The sequence below is a fragment of the Caretta caretta genome, chromosome 7 (genome assembly GCF_965140235.1).
Source record: "Caretta caretta isolate rCarCar2 chromosome 7, rCarCar1.hap1, whole genome shotgun sequence".
Classification (NCBI taxonomy): Eukaryota; Metazoa; Chordata; order Testudines; family Cheloniidae; genus Caretta; species Caretta caretta.
In genome coordinates, this window is record NC_134212.1 from 83,553,405 (window position 1) to 83,573,794 (window position 20,390).

General features: G+C 43.0%; 1 protein-coding gene across 1 annotated transcript in view; it reads left to right on the top strand.

Moving 5' to 3' along the window:
• Positions 1-20,390, top strand: part of LOC125640046 (prosaposin) — a 44,985-nt gene that overhangs the window by 18,421 nt on the left and 6,174 nt on the right. Inside the window, exons 2-10 of the mRNA XM_048858110.2 lie at positions 3,390-3,523; positions 6,560-6,634; positions 8,217-8,342; positions 11,213-11,407; positions 12,772-12,915; positions 14,076-14,132; positions 17,715-17,831; positions 19,515-19,610; positions 20,038-20,221. Coding sequence (XP_048714067.2) covers positions 3,390-3,523; positions 6,560-6,634; positions 8,217-8,342; positions 11,213-11,407; positions 12,772-12,915; positions 14,076-14,132; positions 17,715-17,831; positions 19,515-19,610; positions 20,038-20,221 — 1,128 coding nt within the window. The remainder of the gene's footprint in view (positions 1-3,389; positions 3,524-6,559; positions 6,635-8,216; positions 8,343-11,212; positions 11,408-12,771; positions 12,916-14,075; positions 14,133-17,714; positions 17,832-19,514; positions 19,611-20,037; positions 20,222-20,390) is intronic.

Genomic DNA, 20,390 nt, shown 5'->3' on the forward strand with positions numbered 1-20,390 from the left:
GAAGTAACCAGCAGCACATTTGGTGTGACAGTCGAGGCCAATTGAAGTCACTGGGAGTTTTGCCCTTGATTTCAGTGGGGCCAGGATTTTTAACTTGGTTCTCCACAGTCCACTTAATCTTGCTTTAGACAGCGACGCCCTCTGAACAGATTATTCAGTGATGTGCAATGGGGTATCTTGTATGTCTACCATACCTGGACTGATCTGGGGAACGGGGACTCGTGCTACAGCCCCTGTCACAGTAGATCAAGAAGACTCTCCATTAGATACCTACAAAATCTGGTACCTAAGGATTTAAGTCATTGTCCTGTACTCCTAAAATAAAGGAATAAAACAATAACTAGACTGTCATTCACTCTAGCCTGGAAGATTTATAGCTTATTTTACCCTCCATTTTGGAATAAACTCACAATTCTGTTCCTCCCAGTATATCTAATAAAAACAGGAGTACTAGTTATAATAATAATACCTAGCTCATCTAGAACTCACCTGTATGAATTACTGCTCTGGTCAGGGCTCAGTAATGTGTCAATAGCTCTGACCCTCTTCGCTTTCCGCAAGGAAGGTGCGGTGTGGACCAAACCCTGGTAATTGAACTCTAGCATATATTTGGGTCAAGTGGAATTTTCTTCTTGACTTGTTGTCACTGTTGTGTTTAACATGAAATTTGCTATGTGCTGGTCCCACTCTGGCTTTAGCAAACCTTACTTTGTATATTCTGGACTTCCTGTTCTTCACCAACAGCATAGGTTGAGTTGTAATATTAAAACATGTCATGAATGTTGAGAGGGCCAAGGAAAACAAGATGTGACTAAGAGGAGGAACAAGCTAGTTGCGTAGTTTGACAATTATTTATTATACCACCACAGAAGAGCCAAGGGGCAGGATGGGAGGTGTCTTCTGTCCTCCATCGCCTCCTCTCCTTGGAGTATGGGAGAGTCTGGGAAGCACAGTAGCAAATGTGCTTAAATTCTCCAATTTCCTGTCACTTCTGATTTTCCAGTTCCTGTTCTTTGCCTGTGGCAAAGCCTAGATCAAAGCCTATGCTACCGACTTAGTACAGCTCATCTACCGAGCACTTCCATTGTTCTATGCACATGTTCCATACAAATAAAGTATATTACAAGAACATTTTTAAGGTTGGAAAGGCAATCACTCAAGTTAGGAATTGCCAGATTTGTGGTTGCCTACACAACCTTAGTTCTGCCCCCTTGCGTATATGCATTATAAGAGAGTCTTCATGATCATATAGTGTTTTTATCTACAGGAACCCTGCCTAATTCAGTGCACAGGATGGACGGTGCTCAGAGAATGAGGTAGTTTAAATATTTTCTTTTATCCTCATTCAATGAATGGCCCCATGTGTTGCTTACTAGACACCATCCACAGTATACACTGAATATGTAATTATTAATTTCTTCATGGGCTTTTCTGTGGTGTTTGATCACCGTTGTCCAGGAATACTTCACAAACATTAATGGATTTATCTTCACAACACTCCTGCGAGCTAGGAGTTGTTGTTCTCAATTTACAGATTGGGATCTGAGGCACAGTGAGATTAAGGTAAAAATTTGCAAAACTGGATGCAGTGATGTCTTCCTGTGTCTGCAGAAAGTCTGAACCAAGAGCTCCAAGAAGGTGATCACCCTGAAGCTTCAAGATGACTATTTAAATGAAAAGTTATTCACGGTTTCACTGCTGATCACTTATCCAAAACTTCCAGCTCACAGACTTATTCCACTGTCCTGAGCTGCTTCTCACTGCATCTTGGCTGCAAAAAGCTCCAACTGTTCCATCCTCTACCTAGCTGTAAAAATCTTCTGTCTCTCCCCAACAACTTCTGTAATGCAGTTATCAATTGCCAATACAAAAATGTCTGGAGAGCATAAAGTATGCTGGATGCAATCAAATGAATAACTCAGGGACCGTGGCCTGGATCTCATTATTCATTTAATTAATTAAAAAACTCCTTTTTAAAATGAAACTTTAATAGATTTGCCAGTGTGCTGCAGCAGAGTGCGTAGGACCTAGAGATCCCACCACAGCATTTGGTACACACTTTTGGTATTTGTGTTAAAACTGGTTTGGTAATTCCTCAGCAGACTTAATGAGAGACACCGTAAAGGGGCCAATTGTTAATAAACATTCCTCACTAGCTTTTTGTGAATAACACATTAAGGTGCTAATTGTGAGTGAGAGGAGGTGGGTTTTTTTAACTAGAAGGGAAGGTAAGAAGTAAGTTTGACGCATCAAAGTGTGGGTTTTCCTTAGCCAGCAGGACTCAGAGGTTAAGATTCTGTGTACAGGGGAAACATCTTACTGCAGTAAATGAGGCCTTTGTTCTGGTTATGTCTTCCCGAGTCTGCAGAAAGTCTGAACCAAGAGCTCCGAGAGGGTGATCGCCCTGAAGCTTAAAGATGCCTATTTAAATGAAATTTTGTCACAGTTTCATTGCTGATCGCGTATGTGAAACTTCCTGCTAACATGCTTATCCAGAGTCTTGAACTGCTTCCCACAGCAAAACTTGATTTCAAGTCACCCCGAGGGAGTGGAAGTCATGTCTGGTAGGGTTTGGTTGCTAATGGGCTTTGGCTAAACCCTAAAGAGGTTAAAGAGCAGTTTCTGGAGGCAAGTGCTCAAGTTTGTATCTTATACAATGGCTGAGTTTTGCACACTGCTGTTCAGATGCTATCCATGTGCAATGTGCACTCTTTGTCCTGAAATGAACTAGCCTGCATTGATTTAATTCTCCCCTTATGAGAATATTCTACATTGCACAGGAAAATATCAGGGAAACTTCCCTGAAGTTACTCTAGTACTCTAGTTAGCTAGTTCAGTGCTGAAATGCATACCAGCCAGGAATGTTAGCCCTTCAATAATAGTGAAAACACTTTAATATTCTTCCTTTTCAAGGCATACTTTGTGTGAAGGAAGGCAGTGGCAGGGAATTCTGGGAGACTGAGATCTAATGGAGGAATGTTGGGACTTAAGTTTCTGGAATCCTCTTCCTAAAGTTCATCTAATTTATCTCTTTGATGCTTCCATATTCTTTTGGGTAGACTCTTACATGGTTTTTAGCATATTCGAACCAGGGGTTTCTTGTATGCTGGAGGTATAATTTAACATAGTAATTGGAGAAGGAAACAAATCAGTGTTTGGGGTGGGGGGTTAATAGGACTTACAGAGTTATGTGGGACAGCCTATGTAATACATGCTGAATTGGCCTATACTGCCGTCTAACACCTCAGGGTCAAATGTAATACAGATGTCTTAGAATGGAGACTATGGGCAAGGCCTCCACATGGAACAATGTGTGGTAACTCCTCTTCAAAGGTTGAATATCCTCTTAATTATGCAGTTTGAAAATGGACACTCTCTCTCATTGGCAGCTGTGGCGAGCCCCGTCTCCTGGCAGAAAGAGTGCACAGAGGGTCCTGAGAACTGGTGTCAGGATTTGCAGACGGCTTTGCGGTGTGGGGCTGTGGAGCACTGCCAGCAGACTGTTTGGAACAAGCTTCCCGCGGTGAGTGTGTAGCCTGAATAGGCTTGTTATCTTCTGCCATAGCCCTTGTATTCCCACGTGCAGCTCTCTGGAAAGTTCAGGCCCTACTTACAGGAATGAGCTGAAATCTGAATTGCACTTTTCTGTAACTGTTTGTGTCCTCCAAAAATTTTGTATCATGTCTTTCTTTGATACCAATAGGACTGCACGAAGTGAATGAACTAAAGGGAGAGAGTGACTGGCTGACTTCTCTCTCTTTCAGTCCCTTTGCCTTGCATGGTTCATACCCTTTCTACAACAGGCTGCCACCAATCTAACAGACAGCCCTATTTCTTTGAAGTTTACAGGAATGAACATGTAACTCTCACACCTATCAGAAACAATGCATAATTCCAGAGGTCACATTAGGCCACTGTAAAACTTATGCTGGAGAATTTGTAGGCCTTTCAATAAAAATAAAAAGCTTGTGAGTATGTGTAGATGCCTATGCATTTTCCCAAGAGTTCCCATGTATGGAACATTTCTGTAGAAACTGAAGATAATTGTTGGACTAGCCTAGATCTCTCTAACTACACAATTATCACTGTGTGTACTGGAAAAACTGCAACTTGCTATTGGCTTCTGTGCACATAATGAGTGAGGGTCTGATTTTCTGTTGCTCCATCCTTGCGCTTGGGACAGGAACAGGGTGGATGGTTAAGGTGTCTTTTAAGCTACTTGTATGTCCTCCATATTGTGGGGATGTTCAGGGCACTGCTCAGTCTCTGGTGTAAGCTAGAGTTAGCCTTGGGGCTGCTCTAAGTTACACTCTGCTTCCCATGGCCCCTTTTCTCTGCCTCCCAAAGATTATCTGAAAAGCAGTACACTCCAGTCATTCTCCCGGCCTGCACTGACATGCCCCCAAAGTTCCCCTACACTGGGGGCTGGGAACAGGGCTGGCAAAGAGTCGTTAGACCAGTTCTGTCAGTGGGGAGCCCCTGTCTGTCAGTCTCCTGACTCTTTTAAAGTCTCTTTCTGCTGCTAGAGTAGTGTCGAGGCCTTGGTGTAAGTGGGAATTGGGCCCTGTGTACGTCAGCCGGTTAAAGAGGAAGGGGGACACCAGCTGGCTAAGCGTGGGGAAACAGGCAACAAGTGTAAAGGTCCCTTTGAACTATAAAAACTGGTTTGCAAAGAGTGATGACCCTCCCACACCAGGTGTTCTCTTCCCTCAGCCTGGTGTGGGGAAAATCTGCTTTTCTATGACCTCATGACTCATCCCGACCTTGTGTTTAATTCCCTCCTTCCTCTTTTCATGCCTTATGTCACGTTGCACACCAATCACTCAGGCCAAGAGACAATTTCTTTTTCACTTCCTTCCTACCCCCCTCCCCCCACCAAATTCTCCCATAGACGCAGTTAGCACTGGCTGGAGCCCTTACCTGGTCATTGCTAGACTTGTTAACGTATTGGGCTGTATTTTGTGAAGGTGTAGGACTTTAGTAAAGGAAGTCTGATACCATTTTGGAGGGTTAGCATGCTTCTTTTGAGGTGCGCTTTCGTCCTTGGCTCTTTTTAAATAATGAGCCTTTTTGATTCAGAGTTTCTCTGTGTGTTGGGATTTTTTGTTTAGTGCCAGAAGTGCAAGTAAGGTTGGTGTATAAAGTCTGCCGGCAGGATCCCTGTTCTGACAGATTTCACAAGGCCCATCAGAGAGAGGTTCCCCCTTGCAGGTGTTAGCTGGTCCCAGGAAGTTATGTGGAGAGGGGTGGTGGTGGTGTGACACCTGTGTGGGGTCTGGGAGTGGTAGAAAGCTGGGAGCATTGGGATGGCAGATGAGATGAGATCCATTCTATAAAACTTAAGTTTTCTACATCTAAAATGTCTAGTTTCAGAGTAGCTGTATCTGCAAAAAGAAAAGGAGGACTTGTGGCACCTTAGAGACTAACCAATTTATTTGAGCATAAGCTTTCATGAGCTGCTGGTAATAGCTCACCTTACCTGATCACTCTTGTTACAGTGTGTAACAATGGTAACACCCATTGTTTCATGTTCTCTGTGTATATAAAATCTCCCCACTGCGTTTTCCACTGCTTGCAACCGATGAAGTGAGCTGTAGCTCACGAAAGCTTATGCTCTAATAAATTTGTTAGTCTCTAAGGTGCCACAAGTACTCCTTTTCTTTTTGCTAAAATGTCTAGGAATTCAAAGTGTTTAACGGGATAAGACTCCATCATTCTGTCTCCTGCAGTCACCTAGGACCACTCCATGCCACTTGTTTTCTGCCTTTGTTTCATGCTCCCTCTCCTAGCCCCATCACCAGGTACCTTATACCCTCTTATATTTCCCCCCTTTCAGTCTTCTGTCCCATCTCCATGAAGCTCCTCTTCCCCGCCATACCCCATTCTGAGATTGAGAAACATGGCTCCACATGCCACCCCTCTATCTCCAGTCCCCAATCTCCCTACTCTGTGCTTCCATCTCTTTACCCCACCCAATCTCCTGCCCCTTCTTATTTATCCTTTCTCCTCTCCCCATGCCCACCTCTGCCAGCAGCAGGTGAGTGTACTGTAAAGGGTTTTATATTTATAAATTTTCATGTTATATAACATTCATCTCTGTTCAAAAACCAGTTCTTGTCATTTCTTCCCCCCTGCCCCCCACTGGACCCCTACTCCAAAGACCCCACTAACAGGCAAAGTAAACATGAGTTTGGAGATTGGAGGACAAAAAAGTGTTAAGAAAACTTTCTTGGAATAAATGATAACAGGAATTTTTGGAAGCACAGTAGCTTTAAAACTCCTTTTCTGTCCGTCCCCCTGTCCCATCCCCCCCACATACCCACAAAACAAACCTTCCCAGAAAAATTCTATCCTGGGATGAGATGGGGCATGTGAGATTTCAGGGGAATGGGGTTTTTTAGAAGTTTGGAGGAACAGAGGTTGAAACTTGGGCTTATATGAAGCTAGTTTCCTCCTTCACTATATGATACAGAGACAAGAAAGGGAAAGGAAATTTTTCATTTATATACCAACATTTAGGTCCCTCTCAAGTAACTTTTTTCTCTTTTCTATCCCCTAGAAAAGCATCCCTTGCTCTATGTGTAAAATGGTGGTATCGATGGTTGGGAAGATCTTGCAGGACAATCGCACAGCTGTAAGTAGCTTGAAGAACCCAGCAACCTTTTGGGCGTTGGGCACCAGATGCCTTTACAACTATAGCGGTGACCCAGGGAGGGGCAAGGAAGGGGGAGAATATCATGAGTGGCTTTTGTTATGAAAGACTGCTGAATTGGAATTAATTTGCAAACTGGACACCATTAAATATGGCTTGAATAAAGACTGGGAATGGATGTGTCATTACACAAAGTAAAACTATTTCCCCTTGTTTATTTCCACCCCCTACTGTTCCTCACATGTTCTCGTCAACTGCTGGAAATGGCCCATCTTGATTATCACTAGAAAAGGTTTTTTTTCTCTCCTGCTGGTCATAACTCACCTTAACTGACCACTCTCGTTATAGTGTGTATGGTAATATCCATCGTTTCATGTTCTCTGTGTATATAAAATTGTCCTACTGTATTTTCCACTGCATGCATCCGATGAAGTGGGCTGTAGCCCATGAAAGCTTATGCTCAAATAAATTTGTTAGTCTCTAAGGTGCCACAGGTACTCCTGTTCTTTCAGTTACCTGAGTTTCACAAAGGGAGGAAAAGGAAAGCAACTGTAAGATCTTCTGTCCGGTGTAAGATCAGGATGTTCACAAAACCTGAGACTGACTTGGGGGTTGGAAGTAGATTAATACTACTATTACCTACCTGCTAGTCAGGAATTTCCCTGCAGACGTTGGTCGAGAGTGTCATGTACTTTAAGGCCCCTTTACACTGTGCTGTCTCTGGCAGTGCAAATGGTTACACTGCAGTGCAAAGGTGCCTAAAAAGGGAATTGGTGTAAGTGAGAATCATGGGATACAGGGAGGGGTTGGGCTTCAGCATCTCTAGCAAAGGGGGTCTCTTTCCCTGTATCTCCCATGGGGAGATTCAGCGCTCCTACTTACTTCTGATATGCCACTGACTTGCTGTAAAACACTGTCATTTGAATGTTTTTGTGCTTTCCTCCCTTACCCTCTTGGGTAGGAAAGTGAGTTACCATGCAGTCTCTGAAGAAGCTGCAAAGATCTGGTGTGTGATATGGCAAGGGGATTCTGGAGCAGCTATGCATCTCTCTCCCCTCTTTCCCTTTGATGCAAGTGCCATTCCATCTGGTCAGCAGTCCATCCACGTAGTCAGGTTTTTTTAGCCTCCTTTCTTATCTCTATTTGGAATTTGGGTGTCTATGAAACAGAGAGAACAGATAGTGGATCTCCTGGATTGTATTTTATAAGCTAGAGAGCTTACTTCTTATGAAGCCTTTAAATCTATAGGAATTCTTTCTCACAGTGACAGGTCTTGCAAGAAATCTTTCTCTTACCACAATGTTGTAGGTGCCAGCACTGGCATTCTTTCATCCCCCAGAAGATCTGGGACTGTCTGTTTTTAAATTTGGGACTGGAGAAATAAACATATTTCATCCATCCATACTCCAGTTCTGCTGAAAGTCTGTCTTCCCCCAGTGTGGAGCTTAAGAATTTGCCCAGATTTCCCATAGTCTCTCCTAAGAATGTGAAGAACTTACACATCTTTTTGTCATGGTGTATGTGAACACAACCCATAACACTCCCCTCTTCTCTTGTCTCCTAGGAAAGGATCCGTGCTTTCTTGGATAAGTCATGCCAGCACCTTCCTTTCCAAGACTGGTCAGTCAAATGCAAGAAGATGGTGGACACTGGCATGATAATGATCGTAGAGCTGAGCAAACAAGTATTGGTAATTGTTTGGGGGAAAAACAATGATACAGATTTATGATGTAAAACTACTAGTTAAGTTACAGCAAGATAAAGTAGTATGGGCTGGGTGAATGGACTATAAGGTGGTTAGATAGTTGGCTAGATTGTTGGGCTCAACGGGTAGTGATCAATGGCTCCATGTCTAGCTGGCAGCCGGTATCAAGTGGAGTGCCCCAAAGGTTGGTCCTCGGGCCGGTTTTGTTCAATATCTTCATAAATGATCTGGAGGATGGTGTGGATTGCACCCTCAGCAATGACACTAAACTGGGAGGAGAGGTAGATACGCTGGAGGGTAGGGATAGGATACAGAGGGACCTAGACAAATTGGAGGATTGGGCCAAAAGAAATCTGATGAGGTTCAACAAGGACAAGTGCAGAGTCCTGCACTTGGGATTCTTCCTTCCTATGCACCGCTACAGACTAGGGACCGAATGGCTCGGCAGCAGTTCTGCAGAAAAGGACCTAGGGGTTACAGTGGACAAGAAGCTGGATATGAGTCAACAGTGTGCCCTTGTTGCCATAAAGGTTAATGGCATTTTGGGATGTATATGTAGGGGCATTGCCAGCAGATTGAGGGATGTGATCATTCCCCTCTATTAGACATTGGTGAGGCCTCATCTGGAGTGCTGTGTCCAGTTTTGGGCCCCACACTACAAGAAGGATGTGGAAAAATTGGAAAGAGTCCAGCGGAGGGCAACAAAAATGATTAGGGGACTGGAACACATGACTTATGAGGAGAGGCTGAGGGAACTGGGATTGTTTAGTCTGCGGAAGAGAAGAATGAGGGGGGATTTGATAGCTGCTTTCAACTACCTGAAAGGGGGTTCCAAAGAGGATGGATCTAGACTGTTGTCAGTGGTAGCTGATGACAGAACAAGGAGTAATGGTCTCAAGTTGCAGTGGGGGTGGTTTAGGTTGGATATTAGGAAAAACTTTTTCACTAGGAGGGTGGTGAAACACTGGAATGTGTTACCTAGGGAGGTGGTGGAATCTCCTTCCTTAGATATTTTTAAGGTCAGGCTTGACAAAGCCCTGGCTGGGATGATTTAGTTGGGGATTGGTCCTGCTTTGAGCAGGGGGTTGGACTAGATGACTGCCTGAGGTCCCTTCCAACCCTGATATTCTATTCTAAGTTGACTTTCTGCATTTTTTGTCCCTTTTCAGACAATAATAATGTATAATATGGTAATAGGCTTCTGAAAGAGCATATAAGCAGATTCCAGACCAATACATTAATTTCTGTAATAAAAAACCAAAATCTTTAGATAGCTGATAAAACAAATTCTTCATTTACCTGCCAAGATTTGAATTCAGGGCCCTATTTGACCTGCAGCAATTGATGACACCATTAAAACCAAAATTAAGGAATGGAGCCTTAAAACAAAATAATTTCTGCTTTTTTTTAACACTAGAAATATGAGGAGTGTCAAGGCCTTCTCTGATTTTTCAGGAAGACATGCTGGAGGTCTCAGGAATGTAGATGCAGGACCAGCTCTAGGCACTAGCAAAGCAAGCACATGTTTGGGGTGCACAATTCCAGGGGCGGCATTCCGGCCACCTTTTTTTATTTTATTTTATTTTATTGCTTGGGCAGTTGCACTCTCAGAGCTTGGGGCGGCAAAAATCCTAGAGCCGGCCCTGTGTAGATGTAGAACTCTCTTGGACCTTAGCTGGAGGGTAGGGGGGTTTTGAGTTTTCCAAACTTCCTTCTCAAAGGGCTTCTCAGTCATTTAAGATTTTTAACACTCTGAAGAAACTCCCCCTCTCAGTTAGTCAGGTTTCATGTCCTCGTTACTTCTTATATCACAATGTTCTCCAGCTACCATGGAGACTTCCAGGGTAGACAACACCAGCATTTCTAATATTAAAAAACAAACTTCCCAGGCCTCTTCATACGTCATAATGAAGCAAAAAGGGGCACAAATGCCTCCTTTCCCTCCTTGCAGGTTCCCTTTATGTGTTAGTGAGGTCACTTACCATTAGAGCTGGTCAAATAGTTTTGTGATGAAAAATGACCTTTCGTAGGAAATAGGTATTTGATTCCTTCAAAATCCTTCATTTTTTTCTCCAGTGAAACAAAAATGTTTGTTTAGTTTAATTTCAATTTGAAAATTTTCTTTTTTTATTTCCCAGCCTGCCCCACCCCAAAAAACCCAAAACAAAAACCCCAGAAACAAAAAAATTCAATATGAAACATAACTAACATTTTCATTTTGTTTAGTTAAACAAAAAGCCACTAGAACGTTTAGTAAAGTTTCAGTTGAAATCAATTTTTTGGTTCAAAAATTTCCATAGAAAATACTTGCCATTTTTCTACCAGCCCACTGCAAGAGCAACACAGAGACCAGATATCCTGACTCAGGGTCTAGTGATAAGTCTTTAACTTAATTTTCCCTCTGTCTCCAATGTTTATTTCTGCACAACAATTTGATGCCTGCACCAGCCTTCTCTGTATGGTGTTTAAAATTTCATTTCCATTCATCTTTAAAGCATTTAGCTTGGCTGGCTGCATATTTTCTAGTTGTCACTTTTTATATAGAAGAAAGCTAGAGGGTTGTATGGGACTGCATCAGCACTACAATGGAAGAATGAAACAGGTTCCAGTGTACAAAAGTGGGGCGGGGGGAGGAGGATTGCCAGGGGAAAATAAACCTTTCCATTCTGTCAACAATTTCCTTGCTGGGTATCTTAGCAACTGTTGCTTTGTTCACTTCGCTGCTCTGAGGGCACTAAGTAGCTGGGACGGGTGCTGCTTTTTATTTGTATCTATCTCCTCCCCCAAGGTGTAACTTTGATTAGGACTGTGGATGTCAACAGAGCGATGACTTGGCCTGCCTTTGTTCTTTTTAGTCCAACCCTGATGTGGTATGCCGTGCCATCACCTTGTGCAAATCCATGGAGAATCATGAGGATGCTCTGAAGATTCAGAAGCCAGTGCAGTCCAATGAGATACCTGTGATGGACTTCCCTGAAATGATGTCTCCCTTCCTTGCTAATGTCCCTCTTCTCCTTTACCCCCAGGACAAACCCCAGCAAGAGAGCTTGGTGAGGATGCAATATGGGCAGATTACCTTCCTCAGTTAATCAGCTGCACACAAAGGAAGCATGCTGTGTTCTGTTCTGTTTCAGTGTCACAATGCTTCTCAATAACACATACCAAACTGATTACACTTGGGAGCACAAACACATGGCTTTAGAATGCAAGACAGCAGGAAGCCCGCTCAGGTTTCAAGTTGCCAATTGGACTTCAGAAATTTATTGGGCCAGTTCCTGAGCTGCTGTACATTGGCATAGTCTCACTGAAGGCAATGGAACCACACTGATTTACGTTGGCTGAAATACTGTTCCAGTTTCAGTTTAGAATGAACGGCAGCCCTTTGAATTAATGAGGTCTCTTCCCTTCCCTTTGCAGTGATCAGCGGTAGAGTATGGTAAACACACTTTAAAATGCATGTTAGTGGGTATTTAAAAATAAATAAAATCAACGACTAAGGTGTTGTCAATAATAGAGAAAATTAACATTGTTGGTCATACAATAATTTGGATTGTTTCTGAATTTTTCATCACATGTAAACAACAAGAATTATCTAAGAGTCTAGTGGAGCTAAGTGAGTAGCAGTGGCAAACAACCAATATTAAGACCTTGGCAATAAAATTCAAAGTGTCGTGTGTATGAGCGGATTACATCATTAAGTGAAACAGCTTTATATTTTGAAGAGTAATGTTCATTGGAGCGGGGATTGTCATTTACTGTATGTTTATGCAGGGCCTAGCACAATAGTTGGTCTCTACGTGCTGCCACGATATCAATGTTAAACAGTAACCATGTACAGATTAGCAAGTAACAAGGGACAGTTTGATTAGATATGGGACCGTTCCTGGCTTATGCTAATGTGTTTTTATTCTTTCTCTTCCACGGCTAGAACTTGTACCCTGCTTTCTGTCTCTGACTTTTATTCCCTCCCAGTGTACAATTACACAGTACCTTTTACTAGCTCTTTTGTGTTGCACATACCTCTATTTTTTTATCGACGGGAGCGCAGCTCCCAGCAATAAAGCGCAGTCTGTGCTGGCGCTTTTCATTTGTCACTCGGGGGTGGTTTTTTCACACCCCTGAACCACTGAAATTTTAGCGCTGAGAGTGGCAGTGTAGACACAGCCTTAATGCTCTGACAGGGCCTCTCTCTGTTTCCTGGACAAATGACTTAACCTCTCTGCCTGGCTTTCTTCACTTGTCAAATGGGATAATACCTGCCTCCTTGTAGTGCTGTGAAGATTAGCTACGTTAGAAAGAGTGTTGATGACAGAACTGCTGTGAATGCTTCCTCTGTTAGTAGTGAGGACATAGCAGCACCACTAGTGTATGGCCGTGTATTTTAATGTTTGGCTCTCCCCTTATCTTTCATCAGGAGGGAGGACACTTGTGTGGAGACTGTGTTCAGCTGGTCGCTGACATTCAGGAAAAAGTGAGAACCGGGCCTTTCTTCACTGAGTCCTTAGTTGCTACCGCCAAGCAGCTGTGTGAACACCTGGGACCTAACATGGCTAATGGGGTAACAGAATTTTGATTTAACTAAGATAATTGAACTGCCTCCAGCGGTGGCCAGGGTGGTTCAGGGTACTGAACAGTTGTTTGCTTGGTAGAGGCCATAAGTGCTCTGCTGTGGAGTCTTTCTTCACAGTCTGCATCCATTCGCTTCCTGCTCTTCCATGTGGACAGAATGTTTGTGGCTGGATTTGTCCTTAATGAAAATGCTGAACAGTGTTCCTGATGAAACGTCTGTAAGGCCTCTATCCTCTCCTCCTCCAAATTCTTCCTCCACCCACTTCTGCCAAGATCCTGACAAGAAGTTTACTAATTAACATTAGCTAGGCTGAAGATGAACTGGGGAGAGACAAAAATGATTGGTTTTAAAGAAATTGTGGATACGCTAACTGTGTGTTATCCCTCTCCACTGTCCTGCCTACTTGCTTATGTTCATAGATTGGGGCTCTCTGGGGTAGAGGCTGTGTCTTCGTGGGTGAGGACAGTGCCTTGCACAAGGTGCTACTGAAATACAAATAAATAATAATGCTGTTGAGAGTGTAGGTAACATGACACCATTTTATTTACTGAGCCAACTTATCAAACCCAAGACTTTGGGTTCTAAATGGTTAAGACTGGGCTTTTCAAAGGCATCTGGGGGAGCTAGTGCCCAACTCATTTGGTCCTTGGTAGGAGGTCAACACTGTCAGTTTTGGTCACCTGACTCCCGTAGGCTCTTAAAGGTCTTAATTTCCTCTTCCTTCTCTCTCCCCACTCCTAAAATATCATAATTTCTGTACATGGAAAGCATCCAAAATGCTGGATACCTTTTAGAGGGGAGTGGCAATTAATTCCAGAGCCAGGTGAGGTAACGCTAGGGATTCTTTAAAAAGCTAGGCCCAAAAATGCAAAATTATATGCAGAAGTCCAGCAGTTCATTTCTGATTCCTCCCCCCCCCCCCCCCCGGTGACTGTGTGTCTTCCACACTGCACACTTCTGATAAGGTTTGAAAGGTAACACATAGAATAATTCAAAAAAATGTGCATTGAGGTCATGCTAACATCTGTGGGAACCATTGCTTTGAATTTTCTGACACTGGTGTAATCACCTTCCTAATGTGGCATTAACAGTGATGTGTGGCAAAAATGGTTTGTTGGTATTTACTGGGATGTTTGTCTCTCCCACAGTGCAAGAGCTATGTTTTTGAATATTCAGAGTTTGCCATCCAGTTTATGAAGCACATGGTAAGCTGAATATGATGTTAAATACATCTTCTTTCGATCTTTTCTATTCTTGGTGCTGGTTCTTCATCAGAGCTCGTTCGGGAAAAAGTTACCTTATTACCTTGAAGCCTTCAGAATGAACCTTGAGGAATCCTAAGGCAGTGTGAAAACTACATGGTTAATGTCCTACGGATCCTTTTAGGCCATGCAGGAATGATAGTGAATTTTGGAAAGAATAACAGCTGAAAGTTTTTTATTTAGGCTTTTTTAAAAAAAAGTCTAGTTTTGCCATGGTCTCAATTCTAGGTAGCTCTGTCACTCTGGGTGCAGAAGGCCCTGTCAGAGTTCCACCTAGTGGGGCTCTTAAATTTTCCCACTCTGTAGATTTCTTCTCCTATATTTTACACACTTTCGGCTCTCTAGGCAAACATATACCTGAGTAAGTCCCTCCCAATGGAACAAATGAAAAATGGAGCTGCTGTGGCACATCCCCAAAAATACTTCACAGCTGTGGAGGCTTTGAGGCAGCTGAAATTTGTGTGTGGGTTGGATTGAAAGCTATGGAGAAAAGAAGAGAAACATGTCCATGGCAGTGATGGTGAGGCCCTGCCGTCTGCTGTGAGATGAAAATCATTGTTCAAAGTAGCACTTTGCACTTACACAGCACTTTTCATCCAAGGTCTCAAAGCGCTCCAGAAAGGTGGCTAAGCATTATTATACCCATTGTAGACTTGGGGAAACTGAGGCACAGTGGTTGACTTGCCCGGTGTCACTTTGAATCAGTGGGGAACAAAATCCCACTTTGACTTTCATTCCAGCTCTAACTGCTAGACAGCAATGCTGCCTTTAAAGTAAAGAATCTTATTTTTTTAAAGAATAATCCAGATTTTAAATTTACTTGAACATAACCTTTTCAAATTCGAAGGGATGTTATGAGGTCCTGTTTGGGATTTGTTCTTTCAGTGCCATTTGGGGATGTGGAAACATTATTTTATATAGTAACAAGAACATTCAAATATTTATATATTTGGTCTAATTAAATGTGGATTGTAGCTAGTACTTGGCGGTAATATTTTAAGGTGAGGAAAAGAACACACGGAAAATTTTGGGTTTGCCCTTGGCAGTACTCAACTTCTGACCTGAGTTAGTCTGACTGAGGGATGTCCCTGTTTTAATCGCAGGAAAATTGGCTGTTAGCGTGTTGGGCACGAATCTGGAATGGACAATGCCAATGAAACCATTGCTTTATGTTTCTAATAAAGATGACTGGGATCCAGGTGGACTGGTGGTGAGGGGGTGTCTTCCTTAGCAGGTTCCCATTTTATTTGTGGAATTTCTATAGATATTGTGACTGCTTGATTGGTTTCTTTTGAATTCTAATTGTTGTTTCATCATTTCTTTCAACAACCCTGCTTCTTCACCAGCAGAACAATAAGTTATTTATTAAACTTGCCGGCGGTGGTGCATTTCTTTTGCTTTTCATCTAAAAGATTCATAGAAATGTAGGATTGGAAGGGACCTGGAGAGGTCATGAAGTGCAGCCCCCTGTGCTGAGGCAGGACCAAATAAACCTAGACCATCCCTGACAGGGTTTTGTCCAACCTATTCTAAAAACCTCCAATGAGGGGGATTCCACAACCCCCCTATTCCAGAGCTTAACTACCCCTTATAGTTAGAAAACTTTTCCTAATATCTAACCTAAATTGCTCTTGCTGCAAAATAAGCCCATTACTTCTTGTCCTACCTTCAGCGGACATGGAGAACAATTGGTCCCCATCCTGTTTATAACACCTCTCAACATGTTTGAAGACTTATCAGGTCCCCCACAATCTTCTTTTCTCAACACTAAACATACCCAGTTTTTTAACCTTTCCTCACGGGTCAGGTTTTCTAAACCTTTTATCATTTTTATTGCTGTCCTCTGGACTCTCACCAACTTGTCCACATCTTTCCGAAAGTGTGCCGCCAAGAATAGGACACAGTACTCCAAATGAGGCCTCAGCAGTGCTGAGTAGAGGAGGACAGTTACCTCCTGTGTCTTACATAGAACATTCCTGTTAATACACCCCAGAATATTACCTTTTTTCGCAACTGCATCACATTGTTGACTCAGACTCAATTTATGATCCACTATTAAACCCTAGATCCTCTCCAGCAGTACAACCACCTAGCCAGTTATTCCCCATTTTGTAGTTGTGCATTTGATTTTTCCTTCCTAAGTGTAGTTCAACTCTTGCTAATTAGTTGTAGGTGTGGTGTGGCTTGCAGTCAGCTTTGACAGATACAAGGGATGTTTGGAGGGTTAGGGAGAGATCTCCTATGAGTAGATCTTAGTTCCTGCTCCCAGCGTCTGCTCCCACTCCCAGCTCAGATGTCAGTTAAGATTTCAACCTAATAGTGAGGAGGTGAGCTGGGAAGCAGGTATGAAGGCCTTCCTATGATAAAGGTGAGGACATTGGAGCCAGCAGGGAGATTACTCCATCAGTTCCTTGCTCTAACTCTGAAGTCAAGAAGGGCCTAAACTATATCTGATTGAAATTTTCCAACTCACTCTCTCTTTTTTTTTTTTTTGGATGAAAAGTGCTGTTTTCCTGAAACTGAAATGTTTTGCAAATACGGTTCTACTTTGACTTTTCAGTGAAAAATATTTGAAATGAAACATGATTTTTTGTTTGGTTTGGAGTTGACATTTTTGTTTTATTTTCATGTTTGAAAGCTCTGACCAGCTCTCCTCTAGGGTAATCTTTATGGGTCAGAGCACTAAAATGGGTAGCATGAGAATCTGAACTGGGAATTAAAAATGGGGCCTTCAGGTTCCAGCTTTCCCAGTGCCTTTCTGTTTTATAACTAGTCATTTCCTGGGAGACCTTGGGCTTGTTCTGCTCTCACTTACAATGACTAAATGAGGAATAACTCCATGGAAATTAATGGGGTTACACTAGGGTAAAACCAGGGTGAGATTAGCATTATGCATCCTGTGTCTGTCATGGTGCAGCGTGAGATCATGTTGCAGGGACATGGTGCGGCTGTTGCAGAATTAATTCTTGAAATGCTTATCCCAGTGTGTGACCCAGGGAAAGACAGTGTCTGGCCATGTAGTCAGAAATTTGGCTACATCTTGGAGGCATTGCTTCTCTCTATGCACAGTCTTTGGAGTCTGGGTAATTTGTCTATTATTTATCTGAGGTTGCACAAGCTTCTCTATGTCAAGCATGTCTTATACTTTGAGAAATAGGGTATTAATTGGGAGGATGCAGCAGGGATTACACAGCTCTGCTGGCGCACTCGTGTGGGGTACTGAAAACAAGACATTTTACAAAGCTGCACGTAGTACCTAAGAGCTAGCCTTAAATCCAGACTATCTACAGATCCAGTGTCCTCTTGACAGTATATTACGAAGGAAATCTGATCAGACCGCTGGCCTGGTAACCTACCTTCAACCACCCAATTCCTCCAAGAATGTATAGAAACTACAGTTGCCAGGTGTATTGAAACCTTTATAACACTGGTTTGGGTTGTCTCCTCCCTCTTTAGGGAATTCTTCATAGAGCGGATATAACCTCATAGAGCTTGTCCTTACTTGATTTGTGTATCTCTCTCCAGCACCCAAAGGATATTTGTGGCAGAGTTGGATTCTGTCCTTCCCTGAAATCTGTGCCCCTCCAGTCTCTGGGTCCAGCTAAAGTGATGCATATGTCCAATATGAAGCAGCCTGTGGAGGTAAAATGAGTCTTTCAGCACCCTCTGTTGTTTTGCTGAAGAAAGAGCAAGGCTTGCATATTACCCACATGAGCTGGAGCGGGGGGGTTCTGACCCCTCAGGAGGTCGTGAGGTTATTATGTGGGGGCTCGCAATCTGTCAGCCTCCACCCCCAAATCCTGCTTTAACTCCAGCATTTGTAATAGTGTTAAATATAAAAAAACGTTTGCGGTGTGAAAGGGGTCATCAATACAAAAAATTGAGAACCACTGAGCTGGAGGAAGGGTCAAAGTCAGGCAATAAATACAGACTTCCTTGTGTACTGAACAGCCTGAATCTCTGGTATAAAGTACCGATCTCACTATTCTGGGGTTAGATTGTGAAACGGCTTCCCTTCGTAGAGGTGGTATGAAATGCAGTACAGAACTAGGGCCTGGTCAGGATTAGCACTGATCAAAACTTTCAAATTTTACAAATTTTGATCTTTGATTTGTTTTGCCAAAATGTTTTCACTTAACCCCTCCCACACCCCTCTTTCCCCAGCTCTAGTCAGGACATCGCTTTCAGTTGCTTCAAACGTTATCTGTGATATACAATTCTATCTCCTCATCAGAGGAACTAGCCCTTAGTGAGGGCTAATCTCTTGTATGGTTGAAGTTTAGTCTGAGTTTTCAGTTGTTAGAATCCCAAAAGCGCCTTTTTTCAAATGTACTGTGTTCACATGCACATAACTCAATCAGATCAGCTTATATTTTAGAATAATAGAAAAATAGGGCTGGAAGGAACCTTGAGAAGTCCTCTGGCCCAGCCCCCTGCAATGAGGCATGGCCAAGTAACCTAAACCATCCCTGACATCCCAATGACGGGGATTCCATAACCTCCCTTGGAAGACTCTTCCAGTACTTAACTATCCTTATAGCTAGAAAGTTTTCCCTAATATCTAACCTAAATCTACCTTGAAGATTAAGCCCATTACTTCTTGTTCTACCCTCAGTCAACATGGAGAAGAATTGATCACAGTTCTCTTTGTAACAGCCCTTAACATAATTGAAGATTGTTATCCGTCTCCTGAGCCTTCTCTTTTCTAGATTAAAAGTTCCCAGTTTTTTTAACCTTTCCTCATTGACCAGGTTTTCTAAAGCTTTTATCATTTTTGTTGCTGTCCTCTGGACTTTCGCCTATTTGTCCACATCTTTCCTGAACTGTGGGGCCCAAAACTGGACACAGTACTCCCCCTGAGACCTCACTAGAGCTGAGTAGAGTAGGACAATTACCTCCCATGTCTTAGAGATGACACTCCTGTTAACACACCCCAGTATGCTATTAGCCTTTTTCACAGCTGCATCACGTTGTTGAATCATATTCAGTTTGTGATCAGCTGTCATCCCCGGTCTGTTTCAGCTGTACCGCCTACCCAGTTGTTTCCCACTTTGTAGTTGTACATTTGTACATGTACATGTACCTCCTACATGTAGTACTTTGCACTTATCTGTATTGAATTTCATCCCACTGATGCAAGACCAGTTCTCCAATTTATCTTTTGAGAGATTTCAGTGCAAAAGCAGTGTCTTTCAGATCACTGGGGAAAACACCACATGGACTTTAATAGGGATGAAAGCAGTAGGGTTCTCTAGAAACGACTGTATCCCCTACCCCATATGATTATTGTTTTACATGAACTTTCTGTTGTGCTGTAATAAGCAGGAAAACCTGGGACCAGAAAATAAAACTCCCCTGTGCGGTATATGTGAGATTGCAGTAAAGGCAGCAGAGAGCCTGCTGAGCAACAACATGACCGAGGTATGTGGCCTTTTGTTCAGTGATGCAGAACTTGCAGAGGCTATTTATGGGTGCAGCTCCCAGCTTAGAGTATGTCCTGCTGCTGCTATGGGGGTGTAAGAAAGCTGGTATGTAGCCCTAGCAATAGCCCTAGCTGTGTCCTGTATTCTCATTTCCGTCGCTTAGGGGTTTTTAGGGGGAGAGGAAATTCTGTGAAAGGCTAAATGCTGCTTGCAAGCTCCTCCCAAGGCTTGGTGCAGGAGAGGCCTTGGCTTAGACACTTTTTAGGCTTAGTGGGTGAATCAACACAGTAAAACTTTTGTCTGCAGCAGAGGGAAGAATTGCACAGAAGATTGAGATCTATCTGCCCCCTACAGAGGTACTATAGAGGATAGATTGCATAGATTTATTCTCTCTTCTCCTGACACCTGCTGCTTTTGTGTTGCAGAAGCAAATAGTCCAAGAAATGGAGAAGGTCTGCTACATGCTACCTCATGGTGTCTTAGGGCAGTGTAAGGACTTTGTGGACTCCTATGGCAAGGCTGTCGTCGTCATGTTGTTGGAAGCGACTAATCCCGAAGTTGTATGCATCATGCTGAAATGCTGCCCCAAGAGTAGCCCTTCATACATTGGTAAGCACTGGGTGACCAGTATCCTGTCCAAAGCATGCTTGTTTACTTGTGAAGAGTCCAATCTCCGGATATATATGGCACTAGTGCAGTATTCATCTGAGGCCCCTTGCTGGGGTTGGAGGAAAGGAGCCTTTGACTGGTTCCTAGATCTGGGACTAGAGCACACTAA